The 20,344-nt window shown below is 33.6% G+C and overlaps 1 protein-coding gene across 4 annotated transcripts in view; it reads right to left on the reverse strand.

Annotated features, from left to right (window-relative positions):
* Positions 1-46: 46 nt before the first annotated feature.
* LOC111003404 overlaps positions 47-20,344 on the reverse strand; it is a 52,209-nt gene continuing 31,911 nt past the window's right edge. For 3 of the 4 annotated variants that reach the window (XM_022273884.2, XM_022273882.2, XM_022273883.2), the window contains 18 exons: positions 11,628-20,327; positions 11,290-11,541; positions 10,679-11,143; positions 10,328-10,500; positions 9,783-9,876; positions 8,091-8,721; positions 7,304-7,470; positions 6,300-6,509; positions 5,326-5,614; positions 4,595-4,727; positions 4,232-4,400; positions 3,995-4,034; positions 2,658-2,790; positions 1,876-2,032; positions 1,596-1,730; positions 997-1,180; positions 692-925; positions 47-244 (listed from right to left, as the gene is read on the reverse strand). In XM_022273884.2, coding sequence (XP_022129576.2) covers positions 700-925; positions 997-1,180; positions 1,596-1,730; positions 1,876-2,032; positions 2,658-2,790; positions 3,995-4,034; positions 4,232-4,400; positions 4,595-4,727; positions 5,326-5,614; positions 6,300-6,509; positions 7,304-7,470; positions 8,091-8,721; positions 9,783-9,876; positions 10,328-10,500; positions 10,679-11,143; positions 11,290-11,541; positions 11,628-20,327 — 12,158 coding nt within the window. In that variant the 3' untranslated portion in view covers positions 47-244; positions 692-699. The remainder of the gene's footprint in view (positions 245-691; positions 926-996; positions 1,181-1,595; positions 1,731-1,875; positions 2,033-2,657; positions 2,791-3,994; positions 4,035-4,231; positions 4,401-4,594; positions 4,728-5,325; positions 5,615-6,299; positions 6,510-7,303; positions 7,471-8,090; positions 8,722-9,782; positions 9,877-10,327; positions 10,501-10,678; positions 11,144-11,289; positions 11,542-11,627; positions 20,328-20,344) is intronic. The other variant, XM_045634188.1, reaches the window with a different exon arrangement.

The raw sequence follows: 20,344 nt of genomic DNA on the forward strand, positions 1-20,344 counted from the left end.
ATAAAGTTAAACTCTGCTATAAGTCTAATTCATAAAATAAACCAAGAATTTGCAATATCGTTTATTTCACAAACACCGGGGCGTGGTACATATAATAATAAAACAACTCATAATTACTAATGTTGGAATTAAATATACTTGATTTAAGAAAACAATACGATAAAAAAACAAGGTATAATATTCTAATTTTACTGTAAAACAACTCAAATGCGTCTCATTTCACGCCATTCTTCGCTTTCTACTCCTGAAATAAATATAGTTAATATAATATTGGATCTAATTTATAATATGTTTTAAAACCGTCTATTAGTAAATTATTATAAACATGAAATATTCGCAGTGCTTCGCTAGTAAAAATGGGTACCCCAATCGCAATGCATTTAAAAATAGTTTTATAATTATTCCAAGCTTTGGTTACCATGATTTATTATTATAAATCCATTAATTTATTATTATAATGTTATCAAGTCATTACGATTCAAGTTTCTCATTGATCTGTGGATATATATTTCCTTCAGAGTCTCAAAGCGTAAAACAATTATTAAAACATAATCTATCCGAAACTGTCAACTGAAAGCAGTTGATCGTTAATTGTTTTGTAGGAAATAGTAATAATGAAATGAGTTTCAATAGAGTAAATATTGAGAATGGTCGGTTTCGGATCTAAGATGAAGAAGAAGCCAAGTCTTACCATCCGCGTCAGTCTTGTCTTGTAAAAGACGGCGTCCTTCGTCTGTACAGTCGGGCTGGAGAAACACTGCTAGATCTCGAATGAAATTTTCCCTTATTCGAGATAACTTCCAGTCTTGCCGATGCCTCAGCCCGTCCAAAATCGTTCTCTAACGTGATCCGATAAAGACCGACATCGTCAACGTTTACTTCATCGATTTGCAGAATCCGTAACATTTCGTCTTTCTCTTTTACGCTGAAATATTTATTTAACGGTAAGTACTTTTTATAATTTTATACAAAATGAATTAAGAAACTATCTGGTACCTGATTCGAGACGTGGGAGTGATAACAATGCCATCCTTGTCCCACGTAGCCCACGGTGTAGGGAATCCTCCAACCGCACATTGTAAAACTACGCTATCTCCCTCCTCCACCACCTTGTTGAATGGATATGTGTAGAACTTGGGACCAACCTCGCGGGTTGGACTGCGAAGGCGACGATCGGGGCCTAATTAAGTATATCATTTGTAAAAATTGGTTTTACAAGTCAAAGCATTTTATTGCAATAAAAATGCAATTCAACGAGGGGCTTGAGCAAGCTTATGGCAAAAAGTATTTTGTGAGAAAAGAAAAGTAAAGTGCATTATTAATATAATGCAAATAGTACATAATTCATTCAACAGAGAAGTTTTTACGGACAGTATAGGATTGATTGACAGAAAAAAATAGTCAAACTTAAAACTTAGAAATTACTATTTTTTCTTAATCAGATTTCAGTCTTTCAGACTCTCCACGAAAAAATCTGCATCTTGAACCGATAAATTATTATTAATGTTGTATGAACTTGCGATACCTCGTTTTTGTATCAGGCAACTGTTCGTCTAAAATTGTGGCTGTTATCAAACATATTATATAGTTTTTACCTGCTGAACGTGCTGGAGTTCGAGAGACGGAACGCGCTGGGGTAACGCGCGGAGTAGACCGTGGCGTTGACGCAGCCGAAGCCAGCGCTGGTGGGCGTTGTAGTTGCTGGCTTATAGTATTCGGTTCCCCGGGTGCTGTGCAAACAATAAAACTCATACGACTTCTAGAAAGCACTAAAGTAATAATCTTCATGTTCTTAAGTGTGCAATTCTCAACTCCTCCTAGAACTCAAGTACTACGTTTCTCGTGAAATAAGCCGTTGTTGAGGGTTCAACTTACGATAGACTACCAAGCAAGCAGTAGATGTAGCCTTTCCGAGGTTGTTGGAGGCTTCGCAGGTATAGGTGCCTTCATCCTCAGCGGCAACTTGCTTTATCTTTAGGCGCGCTATGCCCAGGTCATATGTCGATTCGAAATCAGGACAATCAGGAAGAAGCTGCAATAAAAAACATAACCCGAATTACCCCGTCATTCCACTACAGAATCCATGGGCGGCGTATCTGTTAACATCAGGGGAGCTTCTATGTATGACAGACGCCGTCTCATTATTGGGTAAAGGATTGAGTCTAGAGAATGCCGCATGTAAGTATTGGGTAGAGAATGCCGCCTGAAAGAGTTGTGTAGAGATTGCCGCCTGAAAGTATTTTTTCTGAATGCTTTCCTGAATAAGGCCAGTAAATTATAATTTAGTCGTTTGAAAAACTATAGAAATTATATTTTAACAACAAATAGTTTCGATGCAAAATCTAGTACTCGAAAAGCAATAATTTCACAGAACTCCATCTGAGTCATGGAGGTGAACGGAGAATATAGTCTTCGAATCTATTATTTATTACTGAATTTTATACATTTTTTAACGATCACGTTATTTAAATAAATTAAGATGATATTCAGAAAAGTAAGAACAAAATAAATATTATGTTTTGTAATTGCGAGTGATTCATTTTCGATACAAACAAAACAAGTTATTATAGGCAAAAAGATCTCTTAAGTTTTATCAGACATTTGCTACTATTAATAATTAAATGTGATAAGAAAGGAATATGGATTTAATACCTTACCTGGTTGTAATGAAACCACCGGATATCCGGTTCGGGATGTCCGCTAATAAGGCATTCAAACTCGATTGCATCGCTGTCGTAACAGAGAAGATCAGTCAGTTCCTTTTCAAAGCGCGGTATAACTTCTACGCGTCTGAAAAACAATTCACCTTTTTAATGGTTAATGTAGTTAAAAAAGTTTAAAGTAAGAAACTACAGTCTAAATTTAAAAGAGACTGTGGGGACAAACCTGAGAGTTTACGGAAAGAGTGTAGGCAAATGTGATTCCCATTAGAGCAATGTAGCGGAACATTTCAAAAACTAAAGGCGCAGGCGCGCTAAAAGGCAAGGTGTCTTGGAAATGGGCAGGCAGACTGCAAATGGACTGTCAAAGACACCCGTTGGAAGGGACCTTCAGTAAAGAAAAACATGGGTAGACCACAAAAGCGACGGGCTGATAACATTATATAAATTCCAGGATTTCTTTATTATACATAATTAAATACATAAGATAACCGAATACTGTAAAGTCACTCTCCGAACTTATAAAGATGTCGATCGTGTCGGAAAAATCGATGAAAGCAAAAAATAACTACCAAAGGAAAAATACCTTTACCCCTTTACAATAACAATAAATAACTTAGTGTATAATAACAAAACCTTTTGATTTGTAAATTTTATTATGATGACAAATAAAGTGCCTTTATTACTATTATTATAATAGAAATATATATAGAAACAAGTTCTTCACACAATATTTTTATGAGAGTAGAAAGTAATTTTACCCTACTAATCTTTAGATTTAGAGTGGAAACTTAGCGCGAAACTTCTCAAACAAATAGCATAGCAATGCAAAAACGTAACGAGTGCGGTGCGAGATTTTGTAATACATATCGAAATTTTACTGACACTGATTGGCTTTTTGGTTGACCCATGGACACTTACACTGCTGACAAGCTTGTGATTGCGTAGCTGACCTTTTAAGAACGAATACACTGTTATCTTTAATCTCGAATTAGTTGGTACATATTCATAATTGCATTCAGTTTTTGTTAGAAGCAAGTATATCATAACTTATAATCCAAAACAAAAAAAAATTACTACGAAAAAGAAATATGCTTCCCGCGTTATTTTAATTTATTTAATAATTTTTGGTCACTGCTTAGATCTGACAAAACAATTATACCAGCGACGGCATGTAAAGGTGAATCTTATTTATACAGAAAACCGAATAACAACCGGTAATTTATCATCCCCATGCCCCATTGAACACATTGACGTTTAATTCGGTAATGCCACATTACCGACATAGAATTGTCGAGACGCCAAAAAACATGTGAAATACATAAATGTCTTACCCATATCTAATGTTGTGTGTTTCATCACTCGAACTCAGATCTAAAAATAAAATAATAGTATATGATTGAAAATCATTAGTTTACGTACAAATTTATACGATTAGCAAAATACTTAAATATTCAGAAGCCGAGCTTTATGAATATGTCATGTGCAATAAGTAATTGCTCAGCGAAAGGAAAATGCGCAGCTAAGATTATGTAGAAAGGATGACTAAGTATGCAATATTGTGATCGTACCTTTAGCAAATATTTGTAAGGAAATAATCGCCTTTGCCTCTCCGTGTACATTCCGAGCTACAACTGAGTAAGCTCCGGTGAAGTCTAATTTGGCGTGTGGAATTTCAAAGCGATACAGAGGACCTGCTGCCATTTGCTTGAAGTGTTTCGCGTCTCGGTAATAGTCGGGCTGCAAGTTTATTATTTAATAATTGTTTATTTAAAATAAATTAAATGTACTAATTAATGCACTGCGTACAAAAGGGACTTTCATTTTTGAAGTCTAAAACTGTTGAATACTGATTTTAATCTAATTCCAGAACGATTCACGAACTAATTCACGAACAATTTTTTTCACTTGACTCGAAGGCTGCTTAATCTCACCTTCAAAAAGTCCCTAAGCCAATAGACTTCTGGTGTGGGATCTCCAATTACTTCACATTCAATAATAACTGTATCGCCTTCTTGGGCCTCAGTAGATCTCGGCTTTATAATAAACATGGGCTCCTTTGAATACCTAAAGTTAAATCTTTAATTAAAATATGCAAATTTTGACACATGTCACTACAATGTCAGTTTTAGTCCGCTCGAACGCACTTTGCGAACGTACGAACTTGAGTAAACACAAATATTATAATTATTCGAACAATACAAAATCCCTGTTACATTTTCTGTTACAATAACACATTTTGTACATTATTTACTATGTATAGTCATAAATAATTAATAATAATAAGTAAATATTTTCGGTATTCATATACGGTCAAAACAGAATGACTGTTCAATATTTTGTACTTATAACTTTGGAGACAAAATATTATTAAAGTTATGTAATCTTATATTTAAATCTTGTGCTGAAAATTTTATATACTAAACTAAAATATGAAAGGTTTAACTAATGTAATAAAATTACTTGCATTACGCTGACTAACATATATATACGAAATATTAAACTTAATCTGAATCTATATATTTAGTTATATATATTATATTATAGATATGGCTAATGTTTTTATTTTTTAGACAAAATTCTTTTTTACTAATACTTAGATACTTAAGTTACCCTAATATTCATTATATATTAATCGATATTAGAACTACTGGAATATACTTACGGAATATCTGGGCAAATGACGGTCGGTACATTTCTCCTTTCTTCTCTTTGATCCGTTATGATTTCCACCTTCCCTGAGGTGGAAGCTTGGCCAACTTCATTAGAGGCCGTGCACGTGTAGACACCGGCGTCCCTTGGCGTCACGGAGGCCAGAGCCAGTTCGATCTGACCGTCCCTGTCGAGAGTCATAATAGCTCTTCTACTTGGTCTTAGACGTACTCCATCTCTGTACCAAGTTACTCCCACAGAAGGATATGCTTCAACTATTGCGGATATGCGTAGCTCATCACCTGTAAATATAACATATGATTAACTACGCTACACGGTACAAGGATTTTTGGTGGATTTTTTACACCTTGAGTTAAAGTCAAATATTTCATACTAATTGCTAATTTAAAAAAAAAAATATTATAATGCCTATATTAATCAGCGATAATGAAGGATTCTAATTGTGGGCTTCAAATCAGTCAAGTACTTTTGGAGCCTATGTAGTTTAATTAATGATTAACAAATATTAACAATTTTTTTATAAAAAGTTAAAAAAAAATTTTTTACTTTAATCACTACCAGTAGATGATCATGTACCAGTATATGATCACTCCACACTGAATACGTGCTGATGATAATAAATAAAAAATCTGCGTTCACTGCACAAGACTGTATACGACAGAATTGTCATCTAAAGTTCTAATTTGTACTGACTACTAAACGAATACATCAACGAATAGCGTGATTTTTTTCTCGATCTCCCTTTTCTGACTCTATCTCTCTCAATCGCTCTCTCCCTTTCATTCGACAAAATCGCTGCACATCTCCGAGACGTTTCCCGTGTATCCGTAAAATTTTGACCCTCATGCGCCTAAAGAAGTTTCACTTCAAATAATATTTTCTTTGGAATTAAAAGAAATTGCGGTGTAATAAACGAATTCGATACCTTCTATTATTATAGGGAATCAAACGACAATTACATCTTACCTTCATTTAGGCGATACAAGGGTTCAAGGCCACAGCAGAATTCTGGTGCAACGTAGGCCCTGATGCCTTTATCTACTACGAGGCTACATCTACAGCTGACTGCACCACTATTGTTTCTTGCCAAAGCTTCATATAATCCACCATCATCAAGCGTGGTCGGAGCTATCTCAAGGGTGTGAAAGTGTTCGTCCTTGTATGATGTTTTTCGACCTGATTGAAGATATTACAAAATCTTATAGTAGAGTTAAGAAGTAGACCAATCGTATAATGCGTTTTGAATTAGATAGCCTTTAGTTGATAGAAAAGTATATTTTCAGAGATTTCACTACCTTTAGGCTTAAAGTCAAAAGTATCTGGAGACTTATATGGAGAGTGCTATACTCGGTCTTACTACGCAATCAAATCAGAAAGAGATCTGAGATAAGAGGATTAAATGGCAATGAGCGGGGCACATTTCCGGGAGAAGAAGTCCTGCAATGGAAAACAGTTTAGGGGAGGACATCAACAGGCTGAAACACATAAACAATGCAATGTAACATTTAAAAAAAATAAGCTTTGCTCTGAGATTTAAATCAAGTTTCAAAAGTAATATAAATCTCAGGGTACTTGCATTATAACATCTAATATACAATCTAGTGCCCAAGAATAGGTACAATATTTCAAGCAATAACAATTGACTTATTCAGTCATGTACTAGCGACTTTGTGTCTCATGCCTTTTTTGTGGCAAACGAATGTTCGAACAGTTTAATTATAGTTGATGAACTATAATGACCATTCAAATACAACATAAAACATTTTTGTATTTTATTTGATCCAACATATGTGTAATGGATGTCTTCAGACAGACACTACTGCGTTTATTAATATTTCTAAGGCAAATTAGCAGCCATCTGTGCCGCATTTCCTAGTAATAACCAGAATCTTGCCCCAAAGCTAGTATTGATTAGGTTTGCCATTGTCAAAAGATGACTTGGCCCAATCGACCTGAATAGCGTTACTTACTGTCAAAAGTGATTTCTTGACCATCCTTAAACCAAGTCACATTCGGTGTTGGGCTGCCTATAACTTGGAATGTCAGTCTTACAGGATACGTGGCTTGAACACGGCGATCTCTCAGCCGCATTGTGAATTGAGGCGGAAATTCACCTGTTGCATCTGCCGACCTTTCTCTGAAAGTTTACTTTTAATTAATAATTTTATTTATTATGATGAATGAGATGACGATTACAATAAATATTAACTAACCCCTCTGTATATATAATATATATCTTTACTTATTACATTCAAAACCGTTAATGACGATAGCGTTTACAATAACATATATTTTACCGGTTGTATTGATCAAAATTAAAGATCCCGACTGAATTCTATTGTATAAGCCATTAGGTACTTAAAACAACGTCATCGCTTGCATTCGCTGTTACGGCTATCGGTTTTAAAGACTAAATATGAGTAGGCCCTTCAATGTCGTTATAACCGATTTTGACTGTATTTCGTATAATAGGAGCAGTTTGTACATTCCGTATCCTCACAAAACAATCAACTACGTTCAATTTATACACACAATATTTACCTCAATACAGCAGTAATACATAACTGGATCTCTAAATTAATTAATTTAGGTTTAGAGGTGAAAATTATTTTTGAATAAATTAAAAAACTCATGCACATGTAATTTTTTTTTAAACCTTCATTAACTGTCTAGACATTCAATTAACTCTCTGATTTAACTACTTTACTGCGACATATATATTATACGTATACTAAGGATTGTCGATGTTATATTTACCTCTTTAGTTTCGCGTCAGCCTCCCATATTTGTCTATCAGTGATCACGGTCATTCTCGCGTAAGTCGATGCCCGTCCATGAGCGTTCGTCGCTTCACAGCTGTACCGACCCTCGTCTTCTATTTCCACATCTTTTATCGTTAAAGAACACATGTTTCCGTTCTGTCTACACATGAATTTGCCTGACTCCTCTATTTCTCTACCGTTCTTCATCCAGACGATCACTGGTGTTGGTTTGCCTTTGAAGCTACAACTTAGAGTCGCTGTTTCACCAACGAGGACTTTTAATAGACCGGGTAAAATGTCAATGAACTCGGGTCTATCGCCGGCGATGCCAACCGCGATAGGAGACGATGTTTGTACCGGCTCTCCCCACCCATATCTATTTCTTGGTGTTACCCTGAAGTGGTACTCTTCACCTTGTTTTAAATTAAATGCATCAAAGGTATTTCGAGGTGTTATTCCCATTTCTATCCAGCGTGCACCACCCTCTTTTCCAAGAAGCCAGGAGTCTATTCGGTACGCGAGAACTGGAGCTGCTTCTTGAGGGTCTGATTTTGGCCAACTAAGGGCCACCCAGTTATTTCCACCATCCACTGCACTTGGCTCGCCTGGTATACGTCCGGGCACGGCTACAAAACAAATTATTTACATTTGACCTTAACACTTGGCGCGTCTCCAAGATCGAATATATGCAAACAATAAATGAATATTTTATAAGAGCTTTAAATATCATTTGTAACATTTACGGTGTCCAATAATTATTTAAAAGCACACTATCTCGGTTTAGTTCGTAGGATATTGATTTATCAATAATTGTAAAACAATGTGTTTGTTAGCTTTTCAAAATCTTCCGCGTAAGTACCTATACTATACGTATATATTTGACGTAGGATTCATTTTGATTAACGTAACTATTAAATAAGATTTTTAATTGTATAATTGTTTGTTGTTATTTGTAATTTATTTTGGTTAAATTAGTTACGTACGTAGAGTATTTCCTTTAAAAATTTCTAATACGTTTTTCTTAATTTTTTTCGGTATAATGGGAATTTCTGGAAGAGATAGCTTCTAACTTATAACGCCCAAACCCAATAACCTATCTCAATCCAATTTTTACCATCTGAGATAGACATCTTAATCCAAATATTGTGAATCGTGCGCCAAAAACCAATCGACAGATTGTAATAGACATCTGTCGATACAAGCTATCCATGATAGGTCGGATTCGTGTATATGTATAGACTTTTGTATGAAAATGACAGTTCAACGTAAGTTAAATGTAAGTTAATATCTTAAGATTTTAACTTACACCAGTTTTTAAAATAATTAAAAAGCTATTTGATATGTTTTAAACATAGAACTTACTTTAAAATTATTTGTACGGTTTTATTTACTTTGTTTTGTTTACATTGATTATCAAGTATGAGTATAAAGAGCGAAATTGCATTGTATGCGTCGCCTGACTGACCGACTGCCGAGCTCTGATTGTTGATGTTGAGGTTGATGTTGAAAACAATCTGAGATTGTGGATTAATTATTGGGTTCGGGCGTAAGTCAGCCAGTGGTCTTTCTAATCTCCTAAGCTACCTGGTTCTATTAGTACTCTTAATATGAAGTATTATTCAATTAAATACGTGGATATTAATAAACGTAATTACAATTGCCTGAAAAATAAAACAATAAAACATACATTTATATTTTCTTTCTGTGGAAATGATGGTTGTGTCTTCCGTGGGATACGTCCAGTCAGATATTAGATTATCTGATGACGCACGTTGACGTACCTATAAACACGTTTTAATATTAAAAATCTAATGAGCACCTAGCTTGTAAACAGCTAGTGAAGCTGTTTAAAAAATGAAGTTTAATCAATATTTTTTACACTTTTAATATTAATCAAACGATATCATTTTGAAATTTTTGTGGTATCGCTATTAGCTATCTTAATATATTTCAAGCCAATACACTGTTAACGAGTTAGCAGATAAAATTATGGAATACTCTATGTATTCCTTATAACTAATATCGGATTTCAATTCGTCACAGTTAAATATTACTTTGAGCTCACTTTGTTTCTGAAAACCCGTTCGTTTCACAGATTTAGGTCCCCCAAACCAAGAAAAACTGGGTGTTTTCTTATCTGGTCATTATTCCTTTATGCATACCTACTATGCATTAATCATTAGTATACATCGTTTTAATAAAATAAATATGTTGATAATTTACAATACGTACCTCAACAGTTACGAAAGCTCTATCACATCCGTAGACATTTCTTGCCATGATACAGTAGGTACCTGCGTCTGTTATAACAGATCTTTTCATTGTGAATTTCACGTAATCATCTGATGTCATCTTACAAACTCGCTGGCTGTTAGTTATATCTCGGATTCCTTTTAGGAAAAAAACTGCAAGAACAATACACATTAGACGCAAAAAATCAAAGATTACGCACTAAGGCACAAACGATTTACGAACTGTATTTATTAACCTATACAAATAAGAATTTTGTTCAAAAATTCATTTTATAAAATAATATACATCAAAATATATAATAAGCATTTTCTAAGATTACAAAAATCTTACCTTTTGGCTTTGGCTCCCCTTGAACTCTAAAAGATATGTTTATGTCTTCCCCAACAGATATGAGAATATCCTTCGTGGGTCGACTTACAATGACTGCTGGTTTACCATCAACCTCGTTCGGTTGAACCACACTTATCTCAGCATTCATGTCCACATTTCCGTGCATACTCCATGCTCTGCATGTGTATAATCCGGAATGCCTTTCCGACACATCATTCAAAGCCAGGGTATATATACCATGATCTACGAATGTCTGCGCATTCTGGTCTAATTCTGTGACAGAAGACCCTTCCCGTAACCACTCTACTCTTGTTGGTGCCCCACCGATCTCGACTTGTAACCCTATAGTACCACCCTTAATTACTTTGTAGTCACTTAAAACATTAGTGAAGTGTGGTCGCCGAGCGTCGTGGGTAAGACGTAATTTTTCAACACTCGAGATATGTGAATCAAGGCGAGAAGCATCTGAAAATTTAGTAAAAATAAAACAGCCATATTTGCCGTCTTTTTGTTCTTCTATACATCGCATGCTAGATATATCGATACATGCATTATTAAATAATTAAAGAAAATCAAAAATTTAAATGCTTAGATTTAAATGATATTATTACCATCAAAATTGACTACATGTGTGATCTGATCTGACCATACCGCACTTTCGGCTTTGCAAGTATAGGTACCACTATCCTTTTGATTTGGAGAATTTATAGTGAGTCTGCACAGACCATCAGCTAAATAAGAGGCTTCATAGCGGTCGTCAGTAGCGATAGGATTATTGTCCTTAAACCAAGAAATTGTGGGTAAGGGTTGCCCTCGTATTCGGCATTCCAAGATAAGTTCATTTTCAGCTCTGTGATAAACATCTGAAATAAAACAAATCTTTAAAAAAAACTTCTTAGTAGTCAAAACAAAAATTACTTTAATATTATATACCTACTTACTACCTTACCTCGTATTGATCTCGTAAAGGTTGGCGGTATTGGTGAAGCTTCAAAGCTAGGATAAACTTTTAATTTTGCCGAAGTTGTTATTGAACCGTGTTCATTGTCTACAGTACAACTGTAATCACCAGAATCACTTGGCAATGCGTTCAATAATTCCATTGTAATTAAGCCGTCAATAAATTTCACTCTGTATTTATGTTTATCTTCCAACAATACACCGTTTTTATACCATTTAAGCACAGGTTCTGTTGAAGATAAAACACTGCAAGTGAGTTTTACTCTAGAACCTTCAACTGCAGTCCTGTTCGTTAAATGAGTAGTAAAAACTGGTTTTCTTCTGAGATCTCGTATAGAACTCGCTCTTTTTTCAGAATAAATACTTCTTGATTCACTAGTAGCCTTAGTGCCTTGTTGTGTTTCCATTTGTTTTTCACGGTCTCCTGTATACATTAATTTACTCTGGTGATCCCGGATAAGACTCTGTGCCTTGTAAAATACTTTTGCTGTGGAAGTATAAGTATTTAATTCTGGAGTTAAGAAATTTTCTGCCTGAAACGGTTTTGAAATATACGTAGGTGGTCGCAAAAGTCCCATACTTATATCTACAAGGTTTGGATCAACAAATTGAGGTTTTTCCTTTACTGTACATGGTTTTGTTTTAACATCTGTTAAATTAGTCGTTTCATCCTCAGTATTTTTATCATTAATTTGTGTTTGATTCATTTCACTTTTAACTTTTTTGTTGTCTGGTATTTCCACGTTAAAAGTTGACAGAGTGCTTGCTACCACAGTTTCGGTATCTGTATCTTGATTTTTTTGGCGAGCAACATCATCAACAAATTTAGCTCGTTCATACTCGTCTATGTCGTTACTTTTGCCATTGTCAACATTATCTTCTTTAGTTTTACGTTTTTTTGACAATCTATTAGTTTTTGATTTAGATTCATTTATTTTCTTTTCTACCGTACTAATTTCGTCTCGTGTGTCACAAAGAGTATTTATTCTGGATGAAGATGATTCAATAGTTTCTTCTGATTGTAAAATATGGCAAATAGATTCTTCTTTATTGACATTATTTTCTTCTTCTCTATCTAAGTTACTTTCACGTTCACTTCTGTTTTCTATAGTTGTATTGGATTTAGCAGATGGGTTTGTATTTGCAAGTGCAGTGTTGGCATCTATTAGTTCAGTATACGTAGCATGCTGGTCAGTATCTTCTTCACGTTTGCAAAAGCCTTTATTCTGTTGATTTTGTTCTGGTACTAAATTTGATACATTTTCTTTCACTTCAAGTCTATCAAAAATATTTTCTTCTGCTGAGGATCCTTGAATACTTGGACAGATAATTATTTCTTCAGGACTTAGCAGGTTGTGTTTATCATTTTGTGATATTATATTAATTCCCAAAACATTTTCTTGCTTATCGCCAGAACTAAAAGATGTGTTGTCATCTACTATATCTATTAATTGTTCATTCAGTGTATTCTGGTCTTGAAAAACATTTGAGTCAATGCTATCCGACAAATTACTTGACAATATTACATTTTCGAAATCTGTTTGTATGTCTACTATATTTTGCTCACTTGCTGCATCTTGTTCGCCCTTGGCGAAATTTAGATTTAAGTTTCCCAGCTTCTGTTGTTCATTTGTATTTTTTGTATTAGCTTCAATAAGATCTTCGTTTTTTCGAATATTACGTCTTCCTTCTTCAATAATTAGATTCTGATCAAAGTCAAAGTGACTTTGATTGATGAGTGATGTCGATACTTCAATTTCACTTTGGACGTCATCTTTGTTTAGTTGAACTTGTGAAATATTATTATCTTGTAAAGATTCGTTACCTATGATTTTATTGTTTTCTTCAGTTGTTTTATCAACTTTTTTAATTTCAACATTAGATATTTCGATTTCTTCTCTAGATATTTCAGCTGAAGCTCTAGTTGTCTCCGTGGTATTATGATTCTCCTTAGATTCTATTTCGGACTTCATGTTTTGAATGATTTCGAGTTTTTCCTCTAGTACATCTGGCAGACTTGAATTATTTTCTCCAACCTCAGTACAACTTATGTCAAGATCGTTCATCTTATGTTTGTTGATTGATACCTTGTCAATTATTGTGGTTGTTCTCTTTGCCTTCATATCATTCGAACTATTGACAGTTTCACTAATTAATTCAACATTTTTATCATCGTTAGGCATAGTACATAATTCTTCCTCTGCAATGCTTTTCATTTCACTATCCAGTATTGCTGTGGAATGGATTTCTAATAAACTTTCCCGTATTAGAGGGTCTGATTGTAATAATGTATGGTTTTTTGAGTTTTCACTGCTTTCTAAAATTAAAGACTTTTCTTGTATGTTTTTACAATTTCCATCAAAGGTTTCTTTATGTTGTTGAATAGTTTTAATATTGTCATCTTTTTTTAAATCTTTTGTACCTTCGTTACTATCTAATGTTACATTCAAAATATCCGAGCATGTAATTTCCTGTTCATTTTTATTTACTATGGTTTCATCTAGGTATTTTAATTCTATATTTTGACTAATTGACTCTTTTTTAATATATTCATCCGAAATTTCGTTTCCAAGCTTATTATTAATACAAAAATCTTCTTTTGAACGATCTGTTAATAATGTTTTCTTTTCAACGTTTCCTAGGCCTATCTTTACGTTTTTATCACTACGGTCTTGGGCTAACCTGTCACTTTCTGTCTGAGGCTTAATATTTAGGTCCAACAATAAACTTTCTTCTTCACAGTTTAATATATTTTTAATTTGCTGGTCAATTTGAGAATCCTCAGATACTTTTTGTCTTTTATCGATGTCTGCCATTGATTGAAATGAGTCTTCTTTACTTTTTAGTTCAATTGTAATTGCATCTAGCAGTGTTTTGGTAGTATTGTCATGTGGCTCTTGTGACATTTGAAGATAGTCTTCATTTTCAATGTCTTGGTCTTTTCCATTTTGTATTCTTAACAATGTTACTTTAATAATAGCTTCTTCTATCAAATGTTCAATTATCGATTGAACACCTTCAATAAATTGTTTTTCTACATTATTTTTGACCGTTTGAGTTTCTGTATCGTCTGTATTTTCTGGAAGAGTATCGTCTTTAAAATAAGAAGATTCAGTTATTATTTGAGAAACAAGATCGTTAAGCGCACTTCCTGCCTGTACAACGGTTACTTCCATACAGTCATCTTTAGGAGATTCTAAAACAATTGTTTTATCTGATTCATATTGTGATACTGAAGTAAAAATCTCATTACTTTGAGGTTCATTTGCATTTGGATCTATGTTTAGAGTATTCACATGTTTATATCTTTCCAGTATTTCATTTGAAAAGTCTATTAACCTTCCTGTCAACTCTTTATAAATTGGAATCTTTTCTCTTACTTCTAAAACGGGGGTGCTATCTATTGTTTGTATACATTGTTCGATATATTTTATAACCGTATCAACACTATTTTCTAAAAGCGACTGAAACTTTTTAACATTAGTTAGCACAACATTAGATAAGAGCAATTTTAATTCATTAAGTACGACTTTTGTGATTGATGCATCACTTGGTTGCCTGGCAGTTTTATCAAGGTTAATATAAAACTTGATTTCTTCAAAATGATTTAATATATTTCGAAAATGTTTGGTAACTGATATCCAATTATGATTGTTATCAATACTCTTAATGTGATTTATATTTTTAATTGCTTTCAGTAAGTTTTCAGACGGTTTACCATAATTTTGGTAAATATAAGACTTTTTGATGTTTGAAATAGTCCCTCTGATATTAGAAATATTAGTGTAAACAGAATGTACTGCATTTATAATAGTGTCACGAGTAAGTGATTCCACTGTAGGCATCTTCTCTAAAACGTTTTCTATAGTAAATAACTGGTGTTCAATAGTATCTAAGCTTTGCAGAATTTCAATTCCATTTTCTATAACAGTTTCTTCATCTATAGAAAAACTTAGTTTTATTGTTTTAATTGAATCTTTTACAGTGTTAAGATCATTTATTATTTTTAAAATATCATCATGATTTGTGGTTGTCTCTGAAACCTTTTCTAACAATAATAAGGTTACTTCGGTATCACCTACGCACTCTTCCAATAAGTCAGGTTTTCCAAGCATTGTATCCTGAAAATGAATTGTGCTTAAATGTTCCTTTATACTATTAACTAATAACTCAATTGTTGCACTTGCTTCAATAACATGATCGGTAGGACTACTTTCGTTAATCAGTAGTTGGACACTTCTCACGCTGCATTCTAAATCTTCTATTGTTTCATTGAGGGTGTTGCTGACATCTTTAATATTCACGCTTTTAAGTTTTATTATTTGGACTTGAAACTCATCCAATATATTTTGTAAGGAATATGTCTTTTCGACATTAGAAGAACTACCAGAGATTAAAATTTCATGTAACTCATTTACCAAAGAGTTCATGGTTTGTATAATTTTGCTATATTTTAAGTTATAATTTGTATCTGTACATTTTTGGTACATAATATTCTCCACGTTTGTTATTAGGTCTTTACAGTCTTCAGACGCAGTATGTGATTGTTGAGGAATGGGGTTTTTAGCTAAAATATGTTTCTCATGTGTTTTCATATTCTCTTCAACTGTTAAACGTAGTTCTTGAACCAATTCAGGTGTAAAGGGGCTAGAAATATTTTTCTCGGTAGTTTCTTCACATTTTTTTAATGTTGGTACTATTTCATGTGTATTATCTTGTTCAATACTCTTGTTTATTGGAATTTGAATAATCTTCGCCATTTCTTTTTTAGATTGATCATTCAGTTCACGTATATTTTCCTCCGGTTTCTCAAGGCACTCTTGTGTTGGAACTTGGATTTTGTGATCAGTGTCCTTTTTAGTTATAACCAATTCTTCTATTATTTCTGTGGAAATGACCTCTATTTTTTTAATATCTTCATCAATTGTATCATGTTCAATAGCCCGTTCAGATTTAAATTGGTCATCATAAGATGAGGAAATATTGGTTTTACTAGTTTCAATACCTTTTTCCGGCGTAATTTTTATTTCTTGTGCAGCAGCTTGTTCAGGTACAAAAGGTTGATCAATTGATTCACTTATATTTTCCTTCGTTTTCTCAAGGCACTCTTGTGTAGGTATTTTGATTTTCTGATCACTGTCCTTTTTACGTTTAACACATTCTTTATTTTTTTCTATCAAATTCGTCTCTGTTTTTTTAATATTGTCATCGTTTGTGTCTTGTTCAATAGCCCGTTCAGATTTAAGTTGGTCATCATAAGATGAGGAAATATTGGTTTTACTAGTTTCAATACCTTTTTCCGGCGTAATTTTTATTTCTTGTGCAGCAGCTTGTTCAGGTACAAAAGGTTGATCAATTGATTCACTTATATTTTCCTTCGTTTTCTCAAGGCACTCTTGTGTAGGTATTTTGATTTTCTGATCACTGTCCTTTTTACGTTTAACACATTCTTTATTTTTTTCTATCAAATTCGTCTCTGTTTTTTTAATATTGTCATCGTTTGTGTCTTGTTCAATAGCCCGTTCAGATTTAAGTTGGTCATCATAGGATGAGGAAATATTGGTATTTTTAGTTTCAATGCCTTTTTCCAGCATTATTTTTGTGTCTTGTGCAGCTGCTTGTTCAAATACAAAAGGTTGATCATTTAATACACATATATTTTCCTCCGTCTTTTCAAGGCACTCTTGCATTGGAATTTGCATTTTCTGATCACTGTCCTTTTTAGGTTCAACACATTCTTCTAAGAGTTCTGTGGAATATGTCTCCATTTTTTTAATACCTTTATCAATCGTGTCTTGTTCAGTAACCTGTTCAGATTTGAGTTTATTATCATATGATGAAGAAATATTGGTTTTAGTAGTTTCGATGCATTTTTCCAGTGTAACTTGTACAGCAGCTTGTTCAAGTACAAAAGGTTGATCAATCAGCACACATATATTTTCCTCCGTCTTCGCTAGGTTCTCTTGCGTTGGAACTTGGATTTTCTGATCACTATCTATTTTAGCTATAACACATTGTTCTATTTCTTCTGTAGAAATTTTCTCAATTTTTTTAAAATCTTCATTAATTGTGTCATGTTCAGTAGCCCGTCCAGATTTAAATTGGTCATCATAGGATGAGTAAATATTGGTTTCACTAGTTTCAATGCCTTTTTCCAGCGTAATTTGAGTGTCTTGTTCAGCAGTTTTTTGATGTACAAAAGGTTGATCACTCGGTACACATATATTTTCCTCCGGTTTCTCAAGGCACTCTTGCGTTGGAACTTGGATTTTCTGATCACTATCCTTTTTAGGTACACTAAATTCTTCTATTATTTCTGTGGAATTGACCTCTATTTTTTTAATATCTTCATCAATTGTATCATGTTCAATAGCCCGTTCCGATTTAAATTGGTCTTCATAAGACGACGAAATATTGGTTTTACTAGTTTCAATACCTTTTTCCAGCGTATTTTTTGTTTCTTGTGCAGCAGCTACTTCAGGTACAAAAGGTTGATCAATCGGTACAAATTTACTTTCCTCGGTGTTTTCAAGGCACTCTTGCACTGGAACTTGGATTTTCTGATCACTATCATTTTTAGGTTCAACAAATTCTTGAATTATTTCTGTCAATTTCGTCGCCGACTTTGAATTATCTTCATCAATTGAGTCTTGTTCAATAGCCCGTTCAGATTTAATTTGGTCATCATATGATGAGGAAATATTGGTTTTACTAGTTTCGATGCATTTTTCAAGGTCTATTTGTACAGCAGCTTGTTCAAGTTTAAAAGGTTGATCACTTGGTATACATATACTTTCCTCCGGTTTCTCAAGGCACTCATGTGTTGGAACTTGGATTTTCTGATCTGTGTCCTTTTTAGTTATAACCAATTCTTCTATTATTTCTGTGGGATTGACCTCTATTTTTTTAATATCTTCATCAATTGTATCATGTTCAATAGCCCGTTCAGATTTAAATTGGTCATCATAAGATGAGGAAATATTGGTTTTATTAGTTTCAATGCCTTTTTCAGCAACTTGTTCAGGTACAAAAGGTTGATCAATCGGTTCACTTATATTTTCCTTCGTTTTCTCAAGGCACTCTTGTGCAGGTATTTTGATTTTCTGATCACTTCCCTTTTTAGGTTCAACACATTCTTTAAGTTTTTCTGTCAAATTCGTCTCTGTTTTTTTAATATTGTCATCATTTGTGTCTTGTTCAATTGCCCGTTCAGATTTAAGTTGGTCATCATATGATGAGGAAATATTGGTTTTACCAGTTTCATTGCATTTTTCCTGCGCAATTTGAATGTCTTGTGCAGCAGCTTGGTCATGTTCATCATCTTGTCTTATTAATTCTTTTGTTAATACTCGGTTTTCTTTAACGACATCGTTTTCTGTCATTGTTGTCACTTTTGTTTTATTATTATCTTTATCATTGGACACTATTGTTTCTTGTGAAATCGCATGTTCCAGTTTAAGGGGTTCTTCAATGGAAACATATCTATTTTCGTTCATTATACTTTGTGTTTGTGCTTGTTGTGTGGCTAATTCGTCTAATTCAGATTCGTGCTTATGGCTTGTGTAATATTCTTCTGCTGTTACTTGCATATCTTGAGCAACACCTAGGGCATCAGAAGATATTGAATCAGCAGTAGTTTTTATACAAGATATATCTTCTAAAGTAGACATTTCGTCAGCAATTTCTACTTCATATGGTTCTTGTACTAACAAAACACAGCTATTTAGGATTTGCTCAGTTGCCGCAAAGTTAATGTTTGGTGGTAAAAGGGACAAACTCTCGTACTGTGATATGACATTTTCTTGTAAAATTTGATATGTTATATGTAACTCATGAAGTGGTTTTGCAAGAACTCCTAGCATATGTACATTTTCGTTTTCTTTAGTGCCTTTTAAGGACTCAAGTATTAAGTGAGTCAAAACACTAATGTTTTCTTCTAATTCGTGCAAAGGTTTACTAAAGGCTTTTTGAACTGGACTATCTGAAATATCAGATATAGGCGATTCAGTTATATCTATGTTTTCCTGCAATGTTGCAACATTTAACTTAAGTTCTTCTAATATTGGACAAATATTTTCAAAGACTGGGTAAATGTTTTTAACGTCAATTGAAATTTCTTCTAAAATAATACCACTGATACACGATATAGTATCTTCAATTTGATGAATGACTGCTACAGCGTTTGTTTTCTCATGGTGCTTATTAATAGACATGTCTTGAGTAGTGCATTCTTGATAATTACTAATTGACAGTAAACCAATATCATGACAGGATTTCTCATTTGTTTCAGTCCCTGGATCTTGCGATGTTTTATTCATGCTTGCACATCCAGCAAATTTTTCTGTGCAAGCGATTGTATTTAAGTCGTCCTGTAACTTACTAATGACATCAAGTATGTGTTTTCTAACATGTGTGTCGCAAGATAATAATTCATTTTCTTGAATATTTGACAAAGATATTTGTAGACGTTTCGCCAAGCTTTCTTGATTTTCCGAAATAGTGCAGTATTTTAATTCTTCAGATGCATCCATAGACTGTGCATTATCAGGTGCAAGGCTTTCTCGTAATTCTTGTGCAATTTCTTTTGTTTTCTTGACGTTACCTAGATTGATTATCGCTGATATTTCCTCTATAATTTCAGTTACTTCTATATATTGTTCAACATGTTGTAAAATACTTTTTGTGTCAGCTGAAAAACAAAATATT

The sequence above is a fragment of the Pieris rapae genome, chromosome Z (genome assembly GCF_905147795.1).
Source record: "Pieris rapae chromosome Z, ilPieRapa1.1, whole genome shotgun sequence".
NCBI classification, from domain to species: domain Eukaryota; kingdom Metazoa; phylum Arthropoda; class Insecta; order Lepidoptera; family Pieridae; genus Pieris; species Pieris rapae.